This window comes from Pyrus communis, chromosome 4 (assembly GCF_963583255.1).
Source record: "Pyrus communis chromosome 4, drPyrComm1.1, whole genome shotgun sequence".
In the NCBI taxonomy this organism is placed as follows: domain Eukaryota; kingdom Viridiplantae; phylum Streptophyta; class Magnoliopsida; order Rosales; family Rosaceae; genus Pyrus; species Pyrus communis.
In genome coordinates this window covers 15,012,675-15,037,167 of record NC_084806.1, presented here as the reverse complement: position 1 = coordinate 15,037,167, position 24,493 = coordinate 15,012,675, and the positions used below count along the sequence as shown (strand labels likewise).

Here is a 24,493-nt window from a genome sequence, read left to right as displayed (position 1 = left end):
GTGGTCAGGCCTGGAACACGACCGATAAAGCAAACTCAAAGACGCTATCGATCTGAGCTTATCCCACAAATCGTGGTCGAGATCGACAAGCTAATCGAAGCAGGCTTTATTCGAGAAGTGCAATACCCCAAGTGGATCTCCAACATTGTCATTGTCCTTAAGAAATCAGGACAAATACGTGTTTGCGTAGACTTTCGGGACCTCAACGATGCTTACCCAAAGGATGACTTCCCCTTGCCAATCATTGAAATTATGGTGGATGCAACCACTGGCCATGAGGCATTATCATTCATGGATGGCTATTCTGGTTACAATCAAATTCGCATGACCCTCGAAGATGAGGAACTAACAGCCTTTCGTACTCCAAAAGGTATCTACTGCTACAAGGTGATGCCCTTTGGTCTAAAGAATGCCGGAGCTACGTATCAACGCGCAATGCAAAAAATCTTCAATGACATGCTACACAAAAACGTAGAATGTTACGTAGATGATGTGGTGGTTAAGACAAAGAAAAGATCAGACCACTTGAAGGATCTGCGAATAGTGTTCGAAAGGCTGCGAAAATACAACCTCAAGATGAACCCGTTAAAGTGTGCGTTTGGCGTCACCTCTGGAAAATTCCTCGGCTTCATCGTCAAGCATCGTGGTATTGAAGTGGACCAATCAAAGATCAAGGCCATTCAAAGCATGCCCGAGCCAAGAAACCTGCACGAGCTGAAAAGTCTACAAGGACGGCTAGCCTTTATCAGACGTTTCATCTCCAACCTCGCGGGGCGTTGTCAACCGTTTAGTCACCTTATAAAGAAAGATGCTCCATTCGTATGGGACGAAGCATGCCATAATGCTTTTGAAAGCATAAAGAAATATTTGTCAAGTCCACCTGTCCTGGGGGCACCTTTGCTCGGGAAACCGCTCATATTGTACATTGCTGCTCAGGAAAGTTCAATCGGAGCACTCTTGGCACAAAAGAATGAATCCCAGAAAGAATGAGCACTTTACTACCTCAGTCGAACTCTCAGCAGTGCTGAGTTGAACTATTCCCCAATAGAAAAGATGTGCCTCGCTTTGGTGTTTGCCATTCAGAAGCTCAGACATTACATGCATACTTACACCATCCACCTGGTTGCTAAAGCCGACCCTGTCAAATACGTCATGTCCAAGCCAGTCTTGACAGGGCGACTCGCTAAATGGGCTTTGCTTCTTAATCAATATGAGATCATCTACGTCCCAGCTAAAGCTGTCAAGGGACAAGCGCTAGCAGACTTCTTTGTCGATCATCCAATCCCGGCTGATTGGAAAATTTCAGACGACTTGCCTGACGAGAAGGTGTTCTACATCGACATCTTCCCGACATGGACGATGTTCTTCGACGGATCTGCACGAGCAGACGGAGCAGGGGCAGGAGTAATATTCATGTCGCCACAAAGGCAAATACTACCTTACTCCTTCCAACTGAATGAGCTATGCTCTAGCAATGTTGTTGAGTACCAAACATTGATCATCGGGCTCCAAATGGCGATCAACATGGAAATCACAGCTCTCAAGGTATACGGCGATTCTAAGCTCATAATCAATCAGCTCTTAACTGAATATGAGGTGAGGGAAGATGATCTTGTCCCATACTTCCGGCTGGCGACTCAACTGCTACAAAAGTTCGAGGCTGTGACACTAGAACATGTGCCAAAAAAAGAAAATCAAATGGCAGACGCTCTCGCCAATCTAGCCTCGAGTATGACACTAGGAAAAGATGAAGCTGCAGACGTGCCAGTTTGCCAAAGATGGGTGATTCCGTTCGTTAATGAAATGTCACCGGATGATACAAATGTCATCTCAGTACTTCCAGTCGATGCTGAAGAGTGGAGACAGCCGCTGATCGACTATTTAGAGCACGGAAAGCTTCCAGATGATCTTAGACATCGTTCCGAAATACGTCGACGAGCACTCCGCTTCCTTTACTACAAAGGAACACTGTACCGACGCTCTTTTGAAGGAGTGCTCCTGAGATGCCTAGGTGAGGAAGAAGCCAATCAAGCCATGGAAGAAGCCCATTCAGGTGTGTGTGGGGCGCATCAGTCTGGACCAAAGCTACATTTCCAACTCAAAAGAATGGGTTACTACTGGCCGAGCATGGTGAAAGACTGCCTGGAACACGCCAAAAGGTGCCAAGCCTGCCAATTCCACGCCAACTTCATACATCAACCGCCTGAACCATTACACCCTACAGTTGCTTCATGGCCATTCGACGCATGGGGATTGGATGTTGTAGGACCAATTATGCCAAAGTCATCTGCAGGAGAAGCTTACATTCTAGCTGCAACAGATTACTTCTCCAAGTGGGCTGAAGCCATACCTTTAAGGGAAGTCAAAAAAGAAACTATCGTTCGTTTCATCAAGGAGCATATCATCCACCGATATGGTGTGCCTCGCTACATTATCACTGACAACGGAAAACAGTTCTCCAACCGACTCGTGGACGAGCTTTGCGACAAATACAAGTTCAAGCAGCACAAGTCTTCTATGTATCATGCTCCGGCCAACGACCTCGCGGAAGCATTCAACAAGACGTTGTGCAACCTCCTGAAAAAGGTAATCGGCCGAACAAAGAAAGACTGGCATGAAAGAATAAGTGAAGCACTTTGGGCATATAGGACTACACACAGGACTCCCACCCAAGCTACTCCTTATTCTCTTGTATATGGCGTGGAAGCTGTGCTACCGCTCAAAAGTCAAATCCCCTCACTAAGGATGGCTATACAAGAAGGCTTGACTGATGAAGAAAATGCAAAGTTGCGCCTTTAAGAGTTGGAAGCGCTGGATGAAAGAAGGCTCGAAGCTCAACAACACTTGGAATGCCACCAAGCACGATTATCCAAGGCATTCAACAAGAAAGTCCGCCCAAGGTCTTTCCAAGCCGGAGATCTCGTGCTGGCATTGCGTAGGCCTATCATTACAACTCACAAGACAAAAAGCAAGTTCACATCAAAGTGGGAGGGACCCTACGTAGTACAAGAGGTCTACACCAATGGCGCCTACTTAATCATGGCAGAAGACGGCTTGAAGATCGGCCCCATCAACGGCAGATTTTTGAAGCGCTACTACCCCTAAAGCAAACGTACCACACTCCTGGCCCGCAAGAGCATAAACTGTGTACGGCAAAATCATCACCAAAATCACCATTAAAATCCAAAAAACAAACTAAAATACCATCCCTCATTTGAACTACGTCATGACTTGATCCCTCCTCAACCAAGGGTACGTAGGCAACTTGAAACTTCAAAACTTCAAGTACAGTCACATCATTAACAAAAACACAAACACTTTGAATAAAGAGCAAATTCAAGAATGCAAACACTTTGTTTCTTTGAAGGAAAAGTTTGATTACAAAATAGAAGGCAGAAGACACTACTCGAAAACTATGTCCCTAAAACTACGGAGGTGATCTTCAAGCAAGCCTTCCGAAGTCTTCAAAGTCTCTACCTTGGTGGGAGACAAGATGGGCAATTCCATAGTCATACCTTTCTCTTGTTCTAGGCGTGAAATCTCCTCTTGGCATTGAGAAAGTGTAGCTCCCCGCTCCCCGAGAACACTTTCAAGTCATGATGCTTCGATGCCTAGTTGTTCTTGCTCTCATATCAACGTATCTAGACGCATCTAAATGGAAGCTAAAAAGTCTTTGTGGCTTGATAATCTCCCGAATCAGCTTGCTGAGAAGACCGGACTTGGGTTAGTGACAAGTCTGTTGCTGCAAGCTGGTGAGCTCTAACATTTGGACTCAACTTCTTCGAGAAAATAGCATTAAAAAGACACCAGCTGCCAGGTGGCTTTGACTTCAATAAAGGGCTGCCTGATTTAAGTGATGCTTTCTCTCATTCCTCCACCACAAGACAACAAATATTGCAGCGATTGTGCAATGGTTGCGCAGTGATGATGCGATCCCAGAGAAGCAGATGGAGTACGGCGACTGTGCAAATAATGTTGCACTGACTGTGCAAATAGCAATCCGCATAAGTGCAGCTAGGGACCCAACGGTGCCAAACTGTCATACTCATCATCAGAACAATGTACACGCACACAAAAAGAAATTGCAAGCTACTGTTAGCAAGTCAAAAAGGAAGAGGAAAAAGAGGTGGGGGCGACAGAATTATTGCAAAAGTATGACTTAAAAAAAAAAAAAAAGAAAAAAAAAAAAGGAAAAAAACACATCTTGGTGATATATATGTTTTATCTGTATTTAGCACAATACACTGAATAAAATAAAGTATGTCCATTGATCTCCGAGAAATTACAAATGCGTACAAAAAAAAAAAAAAAAAAAAAAAAGATGGAGCTTTCACAAAGGTTGCTCATGTGAAACCCCACTACTTGGCAAAACTCCAGGAACGGGAGACATCGAAGATAGATCATTCGAGGCCTCAATACTTGGTTGAACGCTAGATGACGAAGGAAAAAGGTGCCTCTGGAAGAAAACCGCAAGCCTTTGACGGTCACTTTGAATTCGACCTTCAGATTCTTGCAGCTGATCAAGCTTCCTCTTCATGCTCGTCGAATAATTATTTGCAAGCACGTGCAAACCTCTATTCTCTCGCTTAAGCTGTTTGATCTCTTATTTAAGATTTTCCACCTCCGCCGTCAATGATTCAACTTGACGGGATCGAGCAAGTAGGCATTGGCCCATGTTGGACACAGAGCTCGCACATTGAACACTGAGAGCTAGGGACTCTTGAACGATCAACTCATCGGACCGTCTTTGAAAGCAGCCTATTATCTCTAGGAGTGAGGAGGTTCCTAGCTACTACTGTAGCCATTGTTGCATCCTTCATCACGGAGTCTTTACCTGTAAGAGGGCCATTAGAAGATAAGAAAGACGGACACCATATATTACCCTGACGCGGCGCACCTGTATCACCACTGAGACTCAAATCTAAGCAAATGTTAGATGGGTTAGCCATTTTCAAAGATGTTAAAAGAAAAGGGTGGGACGAAGTAAAATCTAAAAAAAAATACACCGGAGATGATTTTCACAAGCAGGTAATCTTCAAAGTGTGCACGTTGGATGTGATCGATACCTCTATAAAAGGAGAGGCAACACAACCACCAATTAAAAAAAAAAAAAAAGAGACGCCACTTTTCAAATCTTAAAAGCCGGATTTTCCTGCGTAAAGTTCGTCAACGCTCTTCAGACGCAATCTCAGCTTTTCAGATAATGCGTGCAACTTTGTCAAAGATCTCTGACAAAGTTGAAAACGCGTGAAGGTCATTATCCCAACCACCACACTTTTACCGACAAGCGTGGGTGACAAAGCCGCACCCGCACTACTACTTGCCATTAAAATCCCTATATATGTCAATATTCATGGCAAGGCATACATCCAAAAAACGCATGACTCTTCTTCTCGGCCGAGAATGTAGCTGCAACCAAACCTCTCAATATGCTCAGTTTTCTTCTTCCCTTGAGATAACCTATTCAACCAAGTCTTCGAGAGCAAGCATATCCCATATCATTAAGGTTGAAAGCAAGAGTATCATATAGCATGCCTTTCCCCCTATCCTTTCCTTTGTTCTTGTTCTTCCCTGAAATACAAAGAGAGAGAGAGAGAGAGAGAGATCACTCGGCACTTGGAATCAAGCTTCCCGTTTGGAGCCGACTGCCTGGAATCCCTTCCCTGATTGTTTATCCAGCCCTGCTCTCAAATACTCATCTTCAACTATTGATGTAGCCCCAAAGAAAATACCAGATGCCTGGAGTACAGATGAGGCAGGAGGAAACGGTAGATCGAAGCATATGGAGACAAGCGCAACAAATATATGTGCTGATTCATTCGCTGCTTCTTCAAAAGCAAAAGTATCTCATATCATCAAGGGCAAAAGCAAAGGTATCTCATATCATGCTTTTTCCCTGTCTTTTCCTTTGCCCTTGCTCTTACCTCCAAGACAAGGAGAAAGAAAGCAATCAGTCCGAACCCGAAATCAAACTTTCGATCTGGAACTGATTGCCAAGAACCTTTGCATGGTTGCTTACCTAGCGTTGCTCTCGAGTACTCATCTTTAATTATTGGTGAGTCCCGAATTCCCTCGGCGCATACTCCAGGACAGGTGACGGAGTGTCGGCTCTTTACACCGAAGCTGCCAAGCATAGATGAATTACTGAGAAATGATGCCCTGAAAGACCATTTAAAGGCAAAGGGTTGTGCACCACCTCGGCTATGTAAAAGAAACAAGCAGAGAAGAATGCGGTACAAGGAGCTGGAACAAATTGCTGAAGCGCGACACCTTCCCCTGCAGAACCATCCAGACAGAGGAGTTTAAGTCAAATCCAAGCTCGACATCATTGTTCTAATCAAAGAGCTCGAGAAGCCTCAACAACCCTCCGCTGGCACCGTCGCCAAAGAGCAAAGCCTCGCCGCGCGACGCCGTTAAATCGTCAACACTTCTTCAAAAAGCAAAAGTATCTCATATCATGCTTTCTCCATGTCCTTTCCTTTGTCCTTGTTCTTACCCGCAGGCAAAGAGAAAGAGAGCAATCAGCCGGCACTTGGAGTCAGTCTTCCGATCTGGAACCGACTGCCTGGAATCTATTCCCTGGTTGCTTACCTAGCGTTGCTCTCGAGTAGTCATCTTCAACGGTTGGTACACTTCCAGAGAAGGGACCACATCTGCCTGGAGAACAGCTAAGACAAGTGACAATGAAGCATCAATCTTATGGATCGTTAGCAAACGCAACAACTACATATGTTGAGTCATCCTCTAACCCTCTTCAATATGAATTGGAAAGATTGAACAAAGAAATAGGTCATTACCTCCACCTCGTGTTTGCCTGCCATGTGTCTGAATCCTGAAACCGCTCATGGTCCTATTTTCACTCAAGATCAAGCCTCGATGGCCCTTGAAGAAATCACAAGTCCGATTCAAAATCAAGTGTTCACCACCCTTGAATCAAATTCAACTCCAGATAAAAGGAGTAAGTTCAGACCTTCGAAGAAGACCAAAAGAATCCTCCAGCCCAGTTCAAGATTAAGCATGTGGAAAATCAACGATTGGAGGAAACCAGAAAATCGTCCAGTCGAATTCAAGTTCAAGCCCCGACAGCCCTTGAAGAAATTTCCAGCCCAATTCAAGATCAAGCCTCGACGGCCCTTGGGTTGACATCTACATTAAGGGACTTCAAAATGCATCTTCTACACGTGACAAGAACATGTATACGACGCGCCTTGAAGTGGGGGCATTTGTAGACATCGAAATTTCAGTGAAATAAATGTTAACCAATGTATTAAAATTGCAACATTTATTCATTTCACTTACATCACACATTCATTTCACCTACAAACTCCATTCATTTCACCAACCTCACACACTTATTTCACCTACATCACACACTCATTTCACCTACAACTTCCATTTACTTCACCAACCTCACACACTTACTTCACCTACCAACTCCATTTACTTCACCTACAACTTCCACTTATTTCACCTACATCACACACTCATTTCACCTACAACTTCCATTTACTTCACCAACCTCACACACTTATTTCAACTACAACACCTACTCACTTCACCAAAAAAATGGATGGTGGTGATTCACTCTCAAAGCCTATAAATAGGCTTCTCCATCAAGAGAAAAGGAAGAGAAATTTACATACACACCAAAACCTTGAAGTCTTGAAGCTCTAAAGCTCTCAAGAAAATCCCAAAGGATCAAGAAAGCACTCTTCGTTCTTCGTCAAATTCTCCTTCAAGATTAAGCCCCAACGGCCCTTGAAGAACTCCCACCAACTCAAGATCAAGCCCCGACGGCCCCTTGAAGAAAGTGTTCATCATTCATCATCCGTTCATCCTAAGATCAAGCCCCAACGGCCATTTGGATTAACAACCTCAACAAACCCATACACCCATTCTTCAAGATCAAGCCCAACGCCCCTTGAAGATCCATTCATCAACTGTTCATCCTTAGATCAAGCCCCGACGGCCCTTTGGATCAACAACTTATCCACAAACCTACACCCTACGAAGATAGAATCAGAGGATCAAATTACAAAGAGATTGTAACCCCAAAATCATTAATACAAAAATATATTTTGTACACGTATTCTTGTTTCTTGTTTTAGGAATTTTTCGTGTTTACAGTATGTACAATTTGACTAATTTTATACAATAATTTTTTTATTGATGCATACTACTGGGTGAATTAAAAAAGAGTACATGGAACAGGGCAAAGCCCGAAGGATCAATTGTGGAGGCATGGGTCGGATTTGAGTCGCTTACATTTTGTGCAATGTACTTACAAGACGTTGAGACTACATTCAACTGATAGCAATGCAATAATGACGGTGGTGTGAGAAGTGAAAAACTTTCTGTTTTTGCCCAAATTGCACGACCATTTGGCGAACCAATCAGAAGGGAGTGATTTGACAAAATGGACATGGATGTAGCACATTGGTTTGTACTTAACAATTGTGACGAGACAATTACCTACCTAGATGAGCATAAAGAGTTGATGAAGAGGGAACATCCTTCACATTTATATTCTAAAAAGCATCGTGAATTGTTTCCTCGATGGTTTCGTGAAAATGTAAGTTGTTCATGTTTTGGGTTATTTGCATAATTGTAAATGTTAAGCTAACATGACAATTTTTTTCTCATTTATTTAGGTGAAGAACTTGAAGGAAATGAATTTGCCCGCTTACACTAAGAATTGTACAACTTGGTGATTGGGCCCCTAAGCGCAAAATTGTACTCCGGTTGTCATGTAAATGGTATCAAGTTTTTGGCAGCTGATCACAATGACAAGCTTTGTATGCAAAATAGTGAGGTACATGTCCCGAGTTCTGGTGACATTGCAGACATTGATTTCTATGAAAAACTAACAAGTGTTGTGCAATTTCTTTACAAAGACCGGTGTCAAGTTATCCTGTTAAGTGTCACAAGTTTGATACAAACCCACGTCGGGTTGGAGATGTTAAGCGAAATGATGGTTTGCTATCGGTCAACACTAATAGATATTGGTATAATGACGACCCCTATATTTTGGCCACGATGGCTAAACAAATTTTCTATATAGATGACCCCAAGGACGGGAGGGGATGAAAAGTAGTTTAGAAGATTGAGCACATAGGGTTGTACGATATTCTAGACCGAGATCCTGCTGGCGATGACGATTATGGTGACGTTGTTGACCAACAATTGGAGACTTCAACAACACTTGGTGCAAATACACTACGAGATATGACTATTGTACAAGAATCGTATCAGGTAGCCGAAGGTCTTGAAATTGAAATATCGATCGACTCCATTATGATTGACCTCAGGGATCTACCGTGATACAATGCACCCGAGCATGCGAACAACAATGTTGATGTGCCTACAGACGAGGGGGAATGGGAGTCTGAATATGACGATAGTGATGATCTTTATTCTAGTTCAGACAAGGATTAATGAAAAATTGTGATGTAAATGTAATGATGTGTATTGAATGGTATTTATTTTGTATACAAACAGAAGTTTCATTTAAAATTTGTAACAAAATTAATTAAAAAAGTATTTATTTAATTATTTAAACCAAAAAGTAAATTAAATTTACATATTTGCGTGACGATATTTTATAAATCTTTGTCGTGCAAATATTTTAAAATTCATTTAAAAAAAAAAAAAAAAAAAAAACTGGTGGCGCGACGAAAGTTTAAACACCCTTGTTGCGCAAACATGTAAAAATTTGATTTTTTTTGCCAAGGTTCGGCGCGTTTTTAATTATGCGCCTTAACTCTCTCTCTCTCTCCCACTCAGACTCACTCGATTTCTATCCGATTCTCTCAAGCTCCTCTCTCCTTCTCTCTCCCTGTCTCTCCCTCCCTCGCTCGATTCTCTCAAGCTCATCTCTCTATCTCTCTCATTCTCTCGTGCTCTTTCTATCTCAGACTCACTACCTCAAGCTCCTCTCTCCCTCTCTCGCACTCTCTCTGTTTCTTTTTCTCTTTCACAATCTCCCTATCCGCCGCACTCCGTCGCCACACCCTCTCCTCGCCGCCTCAACATTACTAGGTAAGCACCCAGTAATTACAACATTTAGGGATTTAGGGTTAAATTTTATGTTGAATTGTTCTAATTACAACATTTAGGGATTTAGGGTTAAAATTGGGTTGTAATTAAGGGATTTAGGGATTTAGGGTTGGAATTGAGTTTGAATTGGGCATCATGGGTTAAATCTCTATGCATGTAGCTATACATTCATCCCAGGTTGTAAACCGGCCTATAAAATTATAATTCAAACATTGATTGAAATGCTTTTTTTTCTTGCAATTCCTTTGTCAATTTTATTTTAGGATTCGTAGAGTTTGGATTTGAACCATGTTGTTTCGGGTTTATGTGATTGAACTGTATGCTGTGGCTTCTTGTTTGTCAAAATCATTGATAGTTTATAAAATCTTAGCAGATGTTTGTTGTTTGTTAATATCATTGTTAGTTACTAAAATCTTCGTTGATGGGTGTCTTGAATTTTGTGTTGTGCTTATGGTAAAATTAGCGTTCAAGTTAGATAGGACTACAAACTTCGGACTTTATTGAGTGGACATTGTTTTATCATTTCAGCATGATGTGTTGAATTGAGTCGTGAATTGGTGGTTGGTGATTGAATGATTTTGGATCATTTGTCAAAATACAGACGTGAATGAAGTTGATGTTTGTTTTCAGTTGTAACTTATAATCATGTGGTTCTGCTTGTTTTATGTTTATCATGAAAGGATTCGATGCTAAACCGATGTAGCATTGTATGGATTAATTTGGTGGTGTGCAATTTTTGTTGCAAAAAGTTCCATGCCAACTCTTTCGTAGATGATTTTCAATTTTTCATGTGTTGTATGTTTGAAAAGAAGTTTGACATTTATAGCACTGCCTAGTTTCCTTTTGATTTGGTCAATCTAATATTAGTTGTCAATTGTTTTTGGTTGGATTATGAACATCATCCATTTTAGTTCTTCATTTAGTCTCCTTTCATATATTTGAGTGGTGCTTTCCTGGATTTTATTAACTTTGTAGATCATTGAAACTAAGAATTCATTTCTTCTCTTACCATTATTTACTATTGCATTCTTACGCTCTTGCTGCATTCTAATGCTTCATTCATCATGACAGGCATTGGAGACCACTTCTCTAATAAAGGAGTTAGACAGTTTACCAAGCAACTGAGCAACTTTTATGGTACTGAAGGATATTGCATGTATGCTTACTTTTTCCCATTGCTATATGTTATCCTTCTAGAGCTGATTGCTCATAATTTATTCATCACATTGTTTTTAACTTTTATATATGTTCATGCCAAGTTCTAATCTTGAGATTTATTTAACATATGATGTTGCCTCATTTAGTTTATAGAACAGGATATTGATGACCTTGTGAAATTGTGCTTTTTTGGCTTTTCTTTTTGGTGGTTTGGTGGAGTATAAATAGGGAAACTTTAAGAATAAAGAAGACACTGTATATGTCCAAGTAGTGCTCTCAGGATACACAACATGGGAAGAAGCATTCAAATGAGTTTTCAAGTTCCTAGCACACTCCTGCACTGAAAAGAAACCTCATCACATAGACTTTTTGTTAGTTTCTTCTCATAGTTATCTTTCAAAAACTAGTTTCTTCTCATAGTTATCTTTCAAAATCCATAGTTTGTACATGTAGATAACCATTAATATATTTAGTGCTCCAATACATATTTACCTAACTTGGGATCTTGTTAGCATAACATGTATATACGTAAAGAAGTTAATAAGATATGCCTTGTGATCAGCTACCTAAAATCCATATCAGATGTTCTTAGGGATCAATCATGACTATGATAATGGCATTTTGTTGGTTATTCAGAGTCTCTGGTACCTTTAAATTTCATATTGGCTATATATGCATGAGGGATATAATCCAACTTTTTAATCGTACGATTGTCAATTGCAGCGATTTAAATTTAGAATCTCTAATGGTTATTATTTGATGGGCTAAATTGTTAGATCCCGGCCCAAGCCCCCCATCACATCCCAAGCTCGACTTCACTGTAGCACGATATTGTCCACTTTGGGTCCCGACCACACCCTTACAGTTTTGTTTCTAGGAACTCACACGAGAACTTCCCAGTGGGTCACCCATCATGGGATTGCTCTCGTGCGAACTCGCTTAACTTCGAAGTTCCTACGGAACTCGAAGCCAGTGAGCTCCAGAAAGGCCTCGTGCTAGGTAGAGATGAGAATATACATATAAGGCTTACAGGATCCACTCCCCTAGGTGATGTGGCATGTAACAATCCACCGCCCTTAGAGGCCCGACGTCTTCGTCGGCACACATCCGGCCAGGATTGGCTCTAATACTAAATTGTCACATCCTGGCCTGAGCCCCCACCAATCTCGGGCTCAACTCCACCGTAGCACAATATTGTCAGCTTTGGGCCCTAACCACGCGCTTACGGTTTTGTTTCTAGGAACTCACACGAGAACTTTCAGTGGGTCACCCATCATGGGATTGCTCTCGTACGAACTCGCTTAACTTCGGAGTTCCTACGGAACACGAAGCCAGTGAGCTCCCAAAAGGTCTCATGCTAAGTAGAGATGAGAATATAAATATAAGGCTTACAAGATCCACTCCCCTAGGTGATGTGGGATGTAACATAAATAGCATCTTCCTCCTCACAAATGTAATTTGCTCCTGGTTGAGGGTTCAATACTTAATTTCATAATTTCATTCGTTGCCTCTTAATCAAATAAATGATATATAAGTTCATGTCCTCATACTCTTTCCATTTTTTTTATTCAAATTCGCACCAAGGTATTGAGTGATATGGATGGCTTGAGATGATGACATGGGTCATTGGTCAATGTATTACATGTGTCATAATCTAGTGAGTTGGGTAGTTATAAGGATTGCTTAGTCATTAAGCTTTGTATCTAGTATAAATAGTGGTGAGAATATTCTTTGTAACCAACTCTGAGATTTTTTAGAAAGATTGCAAGATTCTTCCATTTTTTTCTTTCTCTGAGTTCTTCATCGCATCTATATATAACTGATCTTCTTCAGTGCATAAAAATGTTGTATGCCCAAAAGTGTTTGAAGATTATTGATTTGATAATATGTTGGTTTTAACTTTGTAATGGCATGCATTTCAAGATTATTGTAGATCGGTCAATTTGTTTGTTTGTTTTTATGAAAAAACATGTTCCTTGCAATACTCAATTTTATTCCTATCTCATTTTTTGTTCGCCTTATATATGTGAAATGAAATGCATATAATAAGATGACCAACTAAACAGATTCTTGATTGTTTTTGTAGATGTCGAACTTAATATCAAACTGGGGGACAGCTAGTAGAGGCAGTCAGACACGTTCTTAAGGAGGTAATGTTGTTGCCACCTCCACACCTGATATGGGCATGACGGGTGTCCCTTCAGTCACACCTTTGGGGCCAATAGTGTCTACTGTTCTTGCATCATTAACTTCTTAGGTGACGCATCCTATCCTAAGCGCCTGACGAACTCATCGACGGCCCCGGAGTTCTGAGGAGGCTCAGCCATCTGGTGAGGCCTCCTCTGTCCATGGAGAGGGGTCCTATACAGGTAAGCTTGCTCTGTTAATTGATAAGCTTGCTTATGGTTCCATCTTTATTCATAGCCATAATGATATGTTCCTTACAAATATACGAGTGGCATATGTGGTTTGTAATATTTTCTCAAGTTTTGGCTTGCAAATTGACCACAAATAATAATTCATAATAGTCTCCATTAATGGATACAAATGTTTTCCAGTCTTAAGCTATCTTGCAACTAGAGTATTTGTATTTTCAACTGTTAGTCTCATGCGCACGCACACACACACACATATAACCATTTTTCCAACTAATTTTACAGAGCAAAATTGGTGTGGATTTTATTGGTTTGAACAATTTGATATGTGCTGCAAAAGATTGTTATATTCTTCTGAATATGCTAAGCTAAATAGCAATCAACCTTCTTTATGTCTTTCTTTGTCAACAATGAGATGGTCCCTTTTTTGCAGAGAATAACATGCATGCTAGCTAGTTAATTTGAATTGTGCTTTTGACCGATATTAATTATTATTAATTAGCACTAAGTAAATTGAAGTCATATAAACAGGATGTAAATTTTGTTTTAACGTCCCCAAATGGTATAAACTGTTTGAATTGTTGGGTGGATGTGTTGTTTTTTGTTGTTATATTGTCTACAGGTTTTAGGAAATGTTATAGTTTTAGGGGAGGTTCTGCCAAATTTTCGATACAAACTAGAATTCGTCTAATGTTTACTTTGTTTATTTGGTAGGTCAAAAAGGCCCTTGCAAACTTCTTAAGACGATACAGACTACTCGCACCATGACCAAGAAGATCGCCATTACGTGGGATCACCGACATCGTGCGGCTGCAACAAAGGAGCAACACAGTGCGTTGCCCACCGATGTTGGGTAGGTTATCAGCAACCATTGCCCCTTCACATGTCCCACAAGAATTCAAGGACACCATTTTTCATGAATTATCGGTAAGTAATTTCAACCTTAAATACTAAATTTTTATTAAAGTATACAAAGATTATAAATTTTAACTACTATTTATTTGTTGAGTTTTGCAGCGTCACTATGAGCTCTCCAACTTCAATGCCAATCAACTACAATACATCAACGACCTTTGCTCCAGTAGGTTCACTCAATGGAAGAGCGACCTCCACAAGCATTATGAGCTATATGACGGTCCGGAGGTTGCTCTAGAAGTTGGGTGCCCTATAGAGTTGGTGGACCGTCGAGATGAATGGGAATGGCTCTACGACCATTTTCAAGATGAGAAATACCTGGTACGTATAATATATATTTCAATAATATATTAATAAAAAAATTTACAATTTTAAATAAAATTTTCATTTTTTTCATTCATTTGTTATAAATATCTAAACTAATACGTTTTTTTTTTTTTTTAATTCAACAGAAAAAAGTGAAGGCAAACTCGATCAATCGGTTGAAGAAGAAGCTTCTTCACTGATCCGGCTCAAGACGCTTCTCTTATAGGTTAAAGGAGCAACGTAAGATAACCATATATTTATTTTAAGTTTTCAATATTTTTACTCTTTATTACACATTTGGTAATCTATGTTAACACTTTATTTTTTCAGGGGGGTCAAAGTTTCCTGAAATTGACATGTTCAAAGAGGTGTACATTCGGCCCGGGGATGAGCTGACGGAGCAGCTTCATGCAAGTTATTTCAATTTTTTAATATTCAATTATTATTAATATTAATTACGTGTATATTCAAATTAATTTATTTTTTTCATTTTTCTAGTCCACCATGGTGGAGAAGGGCTAGACCATTCTAGAGGAGGTGGCTTCCGGGCTTTCCCTAGAGACCCTAATCGAGGAGGTGTTTGCCCCTGAGGATGCTGGGTTTCAAATCATGACAGACACACTTGATTAGTCCCCGATTGAGGAGGTGTTTCCCCCTGAGATTGCATGGGAATGTTCACCGGGGACTTGGGAAAGCCCTCCTTTAGGACTCATCTGCCTCATCCTCCAGGTAGCGAACTGAAGAGGTCCAAACGCTGACATCTGAAGTGGCGGGCTTGAAGGAGCAGATTGCTGCCCAGCAGTCTCAGATTGCGGCCCAAAACAATTTGATGAACCAAATACATCGCCCACTTTAAATCTCTGGCATTCACTTCCCCAACGTTGAACCACCTCCAGAAACGACCTCCTAGCCCCCCGCCACAGCAGCTACGACCTCCCAACCCCCCGACACAGCAACAACACCACTAGCCGACGATTGTGACGTCGATGACTACATTTTTTAGTTTTGTTTTAAATTGTTTTCAAATTTAAAAATACTTTTTTTCATTGTATGTACATTTACAATAATTATTTAATTCAATATCCTTCTTTACATTTTCTATTTTTAATTTCATTAAATTCATTTAAAAAACTAATTTAAAAATAAACGAAAAAAAATTAAATAATAAATTATTTAAAAACCTAATTTAAAAATAAATAATAAATTATTTAAAAAACTAATTTTAAGATCTTACTGGGACGACCTTTATATTCGTCGCACAAGAGTTTGTGGGTCGAACATGTATGTCCATCACACAAGAGTTTGTGGGTCGAACTCGAATGTTCGTCGTGCAAGAGTTTGGGGGTCGAACCCCTGTTTCGTCGTTCGGTACACGCAACTACCACCAATTCCGTCGCGCAATCTTCATTTTGCGCAATGAACAATATCCCTGTCGCTCAATGCTTGACGTCAAGAGCTTTGTGCAATAGAATTTGCGCAACGCTCTCCTCACCGCCCAATGTTTCCGGCGACGGTTTTTTTCTTTGCACGACACTTTCCCCTTCGTCACCCAAGAAGTTATTCCTAGTAGTGTCTACACCAAACGCTTGACAATAGTCTCATCCTAACCACTCCAACCCATTCCTAACCTATCCTAAATATCAAGTCCAATCTCATCTGACCCACCAAACGAGCCTTAAGATGCTTTTATGCATGTGTGCCTCATAACTAGGATAAAGACTTCTATAGCAAGGGTATACCATTACCATGGTGTCCCACATTAATTATAAATTTTTCTCTCAAATATTGTATCATGAGTACGAAACGTCATAGTGATGGTATATATTCGTGCTATGAAAGTTACTCTCCATAATGGTACAAGGTTTTGAAAATACTTGTCTACAGCGTCAAGTAGGAATAATCGGTGAAATCTGCCTTCCTTACCTTACGGACTCAATCCTATATCCAACGGAGACCACTCAACCAATCTCATCCACTTGGAAATTCGCGTAAAGTGTCTATATCACACTAATCTTTTGGCCATTCTTAAAATATTGGAACCCTAAACAAAGAGTGGCAATCAAGGAAACATTGCTATCAGCATTCCAACAATACACTGTGGCTGACAATCCAAATATTCAATATAAATTAACAGTGGAGACAACATGGTACCCTAAAATTTAAGGAAAACTAATGAAAAGGGTTTGAAAATTTTAAGTTTTAATGATAAGAACAAAATAAAGGGTAAAGTAAATAGTACCATGATTGACTTTTTAGTGTAAAAATATGGTTTTTCGTTAAAATGAACAGTACCGTGAGCTTTTCGTTAAAACTTCCTAAATTTTATTTAGTGCTTGGAGTCATGGCAAGTTGGCTCAGCACATTTCTTCGTTTCAAACCGGTTCCCCATTTCTTTGTTTTCGAATTTCATATCATCAAACTTTTGCTTCTCTCTGTATTTCTGTCTTTCTTCTTTCCGAATATTAATACCGGAACATCCAATCCGGTGACCCAAATTGTAAAGAATGGGTTAGTGGTAGGTTGACCTTCCAACCCGCCCAAATTGCAACCCCTAATAGAAAGCTTGAGAAGTAAATTGAGTTCCTTCTCCCAAATTACAAAGTACGTTAAAATGGTTTGCAAACTGTAACTTTAAGAGTTAAATCCCACAATACCCAAGTAGAGACGAAAATAGCAAGTGACATATGGTTTGCAAATTGTAACTTTAAGAGTAAAATCCCACAATATCCAAATAGAGACGAAAATAGCAAGTGACATTTTACCACAGTGGTGGAAAAGAGTTGAGCCCTTGCTTGACGGCATGAATTTGAACCCTGTCGGTGGCTAATCTAACAAAATCTATCGTTTGACCAAGAAAAAGTAGAGACGAAAATAAAACTTGACCAGCCAGCCCCAAGTTAATTGGGAAATTAGTTTTATTCACATATACAACTTACAAAAAATCTTGGAAAATCAAAATTAACAGAGGTTGCCGTCTCGCTGATATTTAAGAAACATAGTGAAACGTAAATACTATGTGGTAACATGTAGAAACCTTAAGTCACACACAACTTCATCTAGTACATACTATGATACAAAAACATATCTTTCAAGGTGTTTGCAGTAACAATGCTGAACTTATATATATTATGGATCACTGATCAGACAGCATACAGCCTTATAACCTGGTCTATCTTGGCTCGACAGACGGGGCATCCCCATTTCTTGCCTTTAATCTCCTTCAAACAGGACATGCATCCAGCCATATGTCCACAAGGGATGCAAGCTCCTTCAACTGGAGCATCCAAACAAATCACACATGAACCGCTTTCACCTTTCTTCTCTTCAACTTTAGCAGGTTTGCTTTCAAGGCTTGGGGATGGGATATCGATAGGACTGAAATCAATTGAAGGATAGTGAATACGAGCTGCATCTAGACTATCATCTGCAACTGGTGGGGCTGATGGGATTATATCTGAGGTAGGAGCTGTTTGGACAGAAGAGGTATCCTGGATTTCCACCTGCTGAGATGACTCTCCAACTTTGCTACTCTCAGTCCCTGACCACTTGCTGCTACTTACTTTTGGAGCAGCAGCGGCAGTTGGTACACCCCAACCATTGTAACTGTCATTACTCGGAGACGCTCCGGCCCAACCATTATAACTACTGGATGCACTTCCTTCATAGGTTGGGTGAGGATCAGGAAAGGATGCTCTCTCCTGCATAGCAGACTGAATGGAAGCACTAATAGCCATGGCCAACTCTAAATCTTCTGCCGCTGGTGGTGCCGTTGCTGGAGCAGCTGGTGGCGCCGTTGCTGGAGCAACTGGGGGTTGGTTGTTACCCAAAAACGCAGGACACGCCTGAAAAATTCCACAAATGTAAGATATGATAGCCACCCAAGCATCTTGCCAAAGATTAATTGCTTGCTTACAGAGAGAGGCTGGGAGTTAAAAACGGCATGTATACGGCAGAGAAGGATAAGATGAAATTTACCTGTGGAATTCCTTTGCATGCATTGCAAAACAACTGAAGTTGTTGCTTGTCATTTTCATCTGCAGCTGCAAGTTTGACACGTGTTTCTGCAAAGAAGGAATGCAGAGTTTGAATGGGATATTAACAACAGAAACCTAACTCACGCACACACACAACAATTAAACTTCATTTTCTTCCTAGCTAGACGACAAGCCTAATATAGATTGGAGGCCGGAGGATGGCATCAGTACATTACTGCAGCACTCGATGTGGAAGATATCCAAAATCTTCTGCTAAAGTTCTTCTCATTCACTTCTATGATTTATATTGATTGGAAGTAATTAACGAATATCATACTTACGCCTAAGTTTTTGATGCCTACTACTAGCCTCTTGGGCGATGTACATGCTTCTTCTCCGCCTCCTGCCTCTTGGGACTATGCATGGACATAGAATTCAATTAAAAAGGGGATACAAAGTCAATGTGACATAGAATTCAATTAAAAAGGGGATACGAAGTCAATGTGACATCAACCCCAGATTTATAGCCTAAAGAAATATAGTTTGAAATTACTCGGACATAATTGTTTTGGAATAAAGGTATTACTTGCGGTGTTATCGTGAATCACAACTGAAGGATCAGACAGGTGTAACTTTGGTTCTTCCAGATTGACTTTCCACAATGCAATAACTGTCCGTGGCTTGGCATCCTGCTTATCAGAAAGAGTTTAATGTATGGACACTAGCAATATTAGCCAAACCCAAAATATGCATAACATAAAACAAATGTGCATCCTAGATATATCAATCCGGAGTAGATAAAGGTAGACATACATGATGTTGGACAACTAATTCTATCAAAGTGTTTGGAAAATAGGAAATGAGCAAACAATGTAAACCAATCTAGCATGTACTTAGACAAGCAGACTAACAATAATATAAAAAATTTAAAAATTAAGCTACAAATCACCACATAACAAGATTCAACTCTTTTGTATTCTGCACAGTACAAATTAAATATAAAGGTACTACTGCTATGCTACGTTGCAAACACAAGGCTTTCAATGACAACTTCTAGACCCATAGTATTTGAATAGGGACATGAACGCATTGGCTACATGTAAAATGAACACCGGACATTAAGCCCTCCCTGACAAATGCTCAGGAAAGAACCAAAGATGGTAGCACTAGATAGCCCAGGGTTGTGAGCACATGACACACCAAAGGAAAGCAACAGTAGTATCAGGACCCTCGGTAAATCACATGGGAAATCCCAAAAGAGGTTGAACTTGACAGAGAACAAAGAGTCTTGGTGTCTCCAGGGGGAACTCCCCTGAATTTCTACTTTGAGAGGGTACAAGAAGTTCTCTACCATACGAGCGCTTGAAAGCTTCTCAAAACCAAGAATCACAGTAGAGAACTGAGCGTAAGAGTTGAAAAGGACTGTACTTCACTGGAACTTGAGTTACCTAGTATACTAGGGGGTACTCAGGTGGACACAGTTTTTGAGTTAGGGATTAACTAATGAGAAGAAACCACCTGTACTAGTTTGTTTTCTCTGAAAGTGTAGTTCAGTACCTGGGTGTACTTAACATATTGACCTTATTATTTTATTTAGTATTTCAGTCACTATTTTTCCTGACTAGGAGTGCTATACCCAACTGGTAGACTAGGGTTCAAATTTAATATTGTGTTCAAGTTTATGCAAATAAAGAAACATTGGCTCACAATTTCCAATTGAGCTATTTGATGGAAGGAAGAATTCTACAATAGGCAAAGAAGGGTAAAGGAGATCCTAATCAAGAAGGTTTGTTAAGGCTACCCACCCACCAACTCCCATGGGAAATAACATTGTTATTTGTTGAGTTTTGACACAAAAAAAATTAATGGAGGTTATTTATTTATTTCAGTTTGTAATTTGGTCAGAGTGTTCCAAATGCATAAAATATTAAACGAGTAAGAAGACAATAAAGAGGTGGTAGCACTATAAATCTAATATATCTCCATTCCTAAAAAAGGCCTGAGCTTGGAAATTAAATTGATGCTTTTTATCATCCACAACAACAACAAACAACAACAAAGCCGTATCCAACTAAGTGGGGATGCTTTTTATCATTTACATGACAAAAAAGAATGGGCAGTTCAAGAATGTGCACTATAAAAGAAAAGGAAACATTATTGATGGCAAGTTAGCAAACTATATAATGCAAAGCTATAGGAATCATATTTAACTCACGCAGGCATTGTATTTTGTTTATTGAATTATTAGAGTGCTATTTTTTTTTGGGAAAGAATTCACGCGAATGTAATCTGCAAGCAAACACTCAATGTAGCCTAAATTAAAAGCGACTTGAATGCAATGTATGAGTAGAAGAACTAAATCTAGAATGATTTAAAATCATATATTAAGCCTAATCAACCTAAGAATAGAAGGCTGTATTTAGCAATACCTGCATGGTAGGATACATGGCAAGCTCCAACTTGAAAGGCTTGGTGGGTTTGCGAGAACTACATGGCAAAACAACAACCCAACTGCAAAGTATGCAATAGTAGGCAAACATGTCAAGTGAAATTTCAGACAATTACTCGATCAAAGTTACAAGAACAACAACGACGACAAAGCCTTATCCCACTAATTAAAGTTATACATAAATAATTAAAACAAGTGAGATATAAACTTCTTCAAAACAGGTCAAACCAATCAATCTATATTATTGCTTTGACAACTTGGTGCATAGATCATGATTGACGACAAAAGCAAAACAACTACACGGAAATACTTCCAGATGACATCACTTTTACATAACACTCACACTTTTCTTGAAACCAACTGAGGAGCAAGTACTTCGAGAAATCCAGGACCATAAAACTCCCGCAACCAACCAGAGAATAAGCAAATATGCCTCTACAAACATTGGGAAATGGGTTAAGAAGACAAACTAAAAGAGAAAAATGAAGAACTATCAGAGAAGACGATTTAAACAAGTTGCAACACCGGATGGTAAAAAAATATGCACAGAACGACATTGCATACTAATAACCTCAATTGCGCGGACAACATTGGTGTGCCCTTTCGCCCTAGCAACGTCAAGAGGACTTTGACAGTCATCATTCATGATTAAAGCATTTGCTGAAAAATTTTGAACAAATTATATATTAGCTATAAAGAATGCATAAAAAGAACTGTGTTTGTTATTGTAAAATCATAAGTTTTATACTCCATTCTTTAATACTTTCAAACAGATGAATGGATAATAGAGTTGCACACCTCCATGCGAAAGAAGTAATTTAACAACATCTTCTAGGCCTTTTTTAGCTGCATGATGTAGAGGAGTCCCAGCATGACGACCTAAAGCGCATTGAGAAAAGAACAAAAAGGAAATTGTTAATGCAAGCCAAAGATCAAGGTGCGTGCATTTATAATAGCATGTTTTAACAAGACTGCATTACAAGACGAGTTTAATAAATAAATATGGTAAAACACAACAAAATTCTGGGGAGGACAGAGGGGATCAGAAAGAAATAACACTTGAAGCATATCTAATCGTAGTGTTCCATTTTCTGCAAAGGAAAAAAATCAGTACGAAAGTGGTACTTAGATCAATGGTGATATTTTTCCATTACGATTGCAGCATAAATTTGGATCCAACGCGAGCCCCACATAAAAGGGCAATACTTGTAGAGAGAAGTTGGACCAAAAACCTAAATTTTAGACAACAAGTGTGGCTACCAAGTATAGCCAGGCCACTCTTTTAATACTTTCCTGGTCCTTGGTGACAACTCTACCCTGCCAATTGGTACATTTCTTAGATATCTATGAACCCAAAAATACCAATTTTCATTTTTTATCTTCATTATTCCTTCTTTCTTCTCACTGTCCAAGTACATAAACTTCAACATGAGATCAACCCAACTGACAAGTTATCAAATCGTGATGATTAAGATAGGAAACGTACCGGGGCGATAGGCGTTGACGTTTGCACCGAGTTCAATCAAGGTTTTTGCAAGGTTATGCCCAGGATTTATACAGGCCGCAATCAAAGGGGTTTTCCCCTCTCTATCAATCCACTGACAACCAAAATCACCACAATTAACCAATAATTCAGCAAATCTAACCCCCAAAAATCCAAAATATTCTACAATTATCACTACCAATTGACAAAACAAAACAAATTATCACTACCAACAATCACATTATGCTTACAATTTAAACAAAAATCCTAAATTAATCTCCCTTAATTACCTCCAGGCCTGCACCGTCTCTGCAGAGTGCTTTAATCCCTTCGATGTTTCCACAGCTGACTTGCTGATGGAGCAACTCATCTTTCGATTGCTGCAGTCCCATTGAAATCCCCGGGGAGAACTGCAATTACCCTTTGTGGGTTTTGAAGGAAAACTTGAGGACCTAGGGTGTTAAATGCAGGAGGAAAAATATAAGAAACTAAAAAAAATTTCCGGAAAAATCACAACTTCCCTGGAATATGGATGGGGAGTGCTGTGCTTTCAAAGAAACTTGGTCAAAACGGAACGCAAGTGGATGATGAAATTAATTGAATTCCTTAGCAACGAAGATATTTTTTATTTTATTAAATTTTTTTCTGGAGAAAATTTTGGCTAACAATATTTTCAACATCCTTTAAACGAAATCGAATAAACACGGGATGAAGCGATTATTTAAGGTGATCCTCGTATCGTTGATTTGTAAATTTTTGCCATTTTTTTTCCTTTTTTACCCTCACTACTATTAACAAAAAGAAGGTAAAATAGTAATTTTGTACATTTTAATAAAATAACAATTATATTCCTATTTTTTTTATTTTACTCTCTTTTTATACTTATTTTTTCAATTTTACTCTTACTTTTGATACACAATATTTACATAAAAAGGATAAAATAGTTTGCTATTGCTAATAAACAGAAGAAATGGACAGATATTGGATTTAAATCTTCTGAAATAGAACACGCAATCTAATAAATTAATAATAAACAAAATAAGTCACGTTTTAGAATATAGTTTCATTTCATTTGTGTTTAATTTCACTTCATTTAATAGTTTCATTTCATTTGTGTTTAATTTCACTTCATTTAATAATTTTGTACAAAATAAAAATAATAATTTTGTGGACATCAGACAACAAGTGGCATAAATTTCCAAATACTGACTTTTAACCTAAGATAAAAATAATAAATTATTTAGAGGATATAGTTTCTAAAATTAATTATTAAAAAATGCCTAAACAAAAATTGATAAGTCCCAACGCAAGACTCAACCACCTATACCAAAACTCATAACTCTCTCAACCTGCCCACACACACCAAGTCATGACTCTCAATCCTTTAATCTCAACCATCCACACCAAACTTCCCTCTCTTCTTTTTCTTTTTTTTTTTTTTTTTTTTTTTTTTTTTGGGGCTAGAATCCACACCAAACTCATAATTTCTAAAAACCAATTTAAACTGGTTTTTGCAAACAAATGTGAATTAAGAAGTTCAACACTGAACTACCAACAATATTGTTTGTTAGCACAATACAATATCAAGATGAACCTGCTAGCTATCCACAGGCACAAGTTCAAGAAAAAAAAAAAACTATCTACAGGCAATAAATGATCATTCTAGTTTTTTGAATGTATTGGTAATGCTCGTTTGTCAAACAAATGCTTATACTATCAGATTAAAAGTTTGACTCACGTCTTAAAATAAAAACAGTTAAATTCACAATATGACAAC

The 24,493-nt window shown here is 39.2% G+C and overlaps 2 protein-coding genes across 3 annotated transcripts; one reads left to right on the top strand and one right to left on the bottom strand.

Moving 5' to 3' along the window:
• The first annotated feature begins 13,308 nt into the window (after positions 1 to 13,308).
• Positions 13,309 to 15,795, top strand: LOC137730509 (uncharacterized). Its single transcript, XM_068469499.1, has 5 exons — positions 13,309 to 13,583; positions 14,304 to 14,516; positions 14,607 to 14,825; positions 14,957 to 15,050; positions 15,141 to 15,795. Exons 2-4 carry the CDS (start codon positions 14,436 to 14,438, stop codon positions 15,008 to 15,010), a joined length of 354 nt encoding a protein of 117 aa, XP_068325600.1. The 5' UTR covers positions 13,309 to 13,583; positions 14,304 to 14,435; the 3' UTR covers positions 15,011 to 15,050; positions 15,141 to 15,795.
• Positions 15,796 to 17,707: 1,912 nt separating this feature from the next.
• On the bottom strand, positions 17,708 to 23,408 carry LOC137731814 (putative E3 ubiquitin-protein ligase XBAT35). 2 transcript variants are annotated; one of them, XM_068471041.1, is made up of 10 exons: positions 23,007 to 23,407; positions 22,720 to 22,831; positions 22,032 to 22,112; positions 21,805 to 21,893; positions 21,577 to 21,668; positions 21,214 to 21,295; positions 19,371 to 19,473; positions 19,126 to 19,200; positions 18,786 to 18,871; positions 17,708 to 18,652 (listed from the first exon to the last, which is right to left on the bottom strand). In XM_068471041.1, the coding sequence occupies exons 1-10, from the start codon at positions 23,106 to 23,108 to the stop codon at positions 17,951 to 17,953; spliced, it is 1,524 nt and encodes a 507-aa protein (XP_068327142.1). In that variant the 5' UTR covers positions 23,109 to 23,407; the 3' UTR covers positions 17,708 to 17,950. The 2 variants fall into 2 exon arrangements, with proteins under 2 accessions (XP_068327142.1, XP_068327143.1); XM_068471042.1 differs by lacking the exon at positions 19,126 to 19,200 and having other exon boundaries at positions 23,007 to 23,408.
• Between the last annotated feature and the right edge of the window lie 1,085 nt (positions 23,409 to 24,493).

Coding starts and splice junctions, on each gene's coding strand:
- LOC137730509 (XM_068469499.1), top strand. CDS start 14,436: ATGTTGGGTAGGTTATCAGCAACCATTGCCCCTTCACATGTCCCACAA. Junction 14,517..14,606: donor CCATTTTTCATGAATTATCG/GTAAGTAATTTC, acceptor TGAGTTTTGCAG/CGTCACTATGAGCTCTCCAA. Junction 14,826..14,956: donor TTCAAGATGAGAAATACCTG/GTACGTATAATA, acceptor TTAATTCAACAG/AAAAAAGTGAAGGCAAACTC.
- LOC137731814 (XM_068471041.1), bottom strand. CDS start 23,108: ATGGGACTGCAGCAATCGAAAGATGAGTTGCTCCATCAGCAAGTCAGC. Junction 22,832..23,006: donor GAGACGGTGCAGGCCTGGAG/GTAATTAAGGGA, acceptor TTTGGTTGTCAG/TGGATTGATAGAGAGGGGAA. Junction 19,474..21,213: donor CCATGTATCCTACCATGCAG/GTATTGCTAAAT, acceptor TCTGATAAGCAG/GATGCCAAGCCACGGACAGT.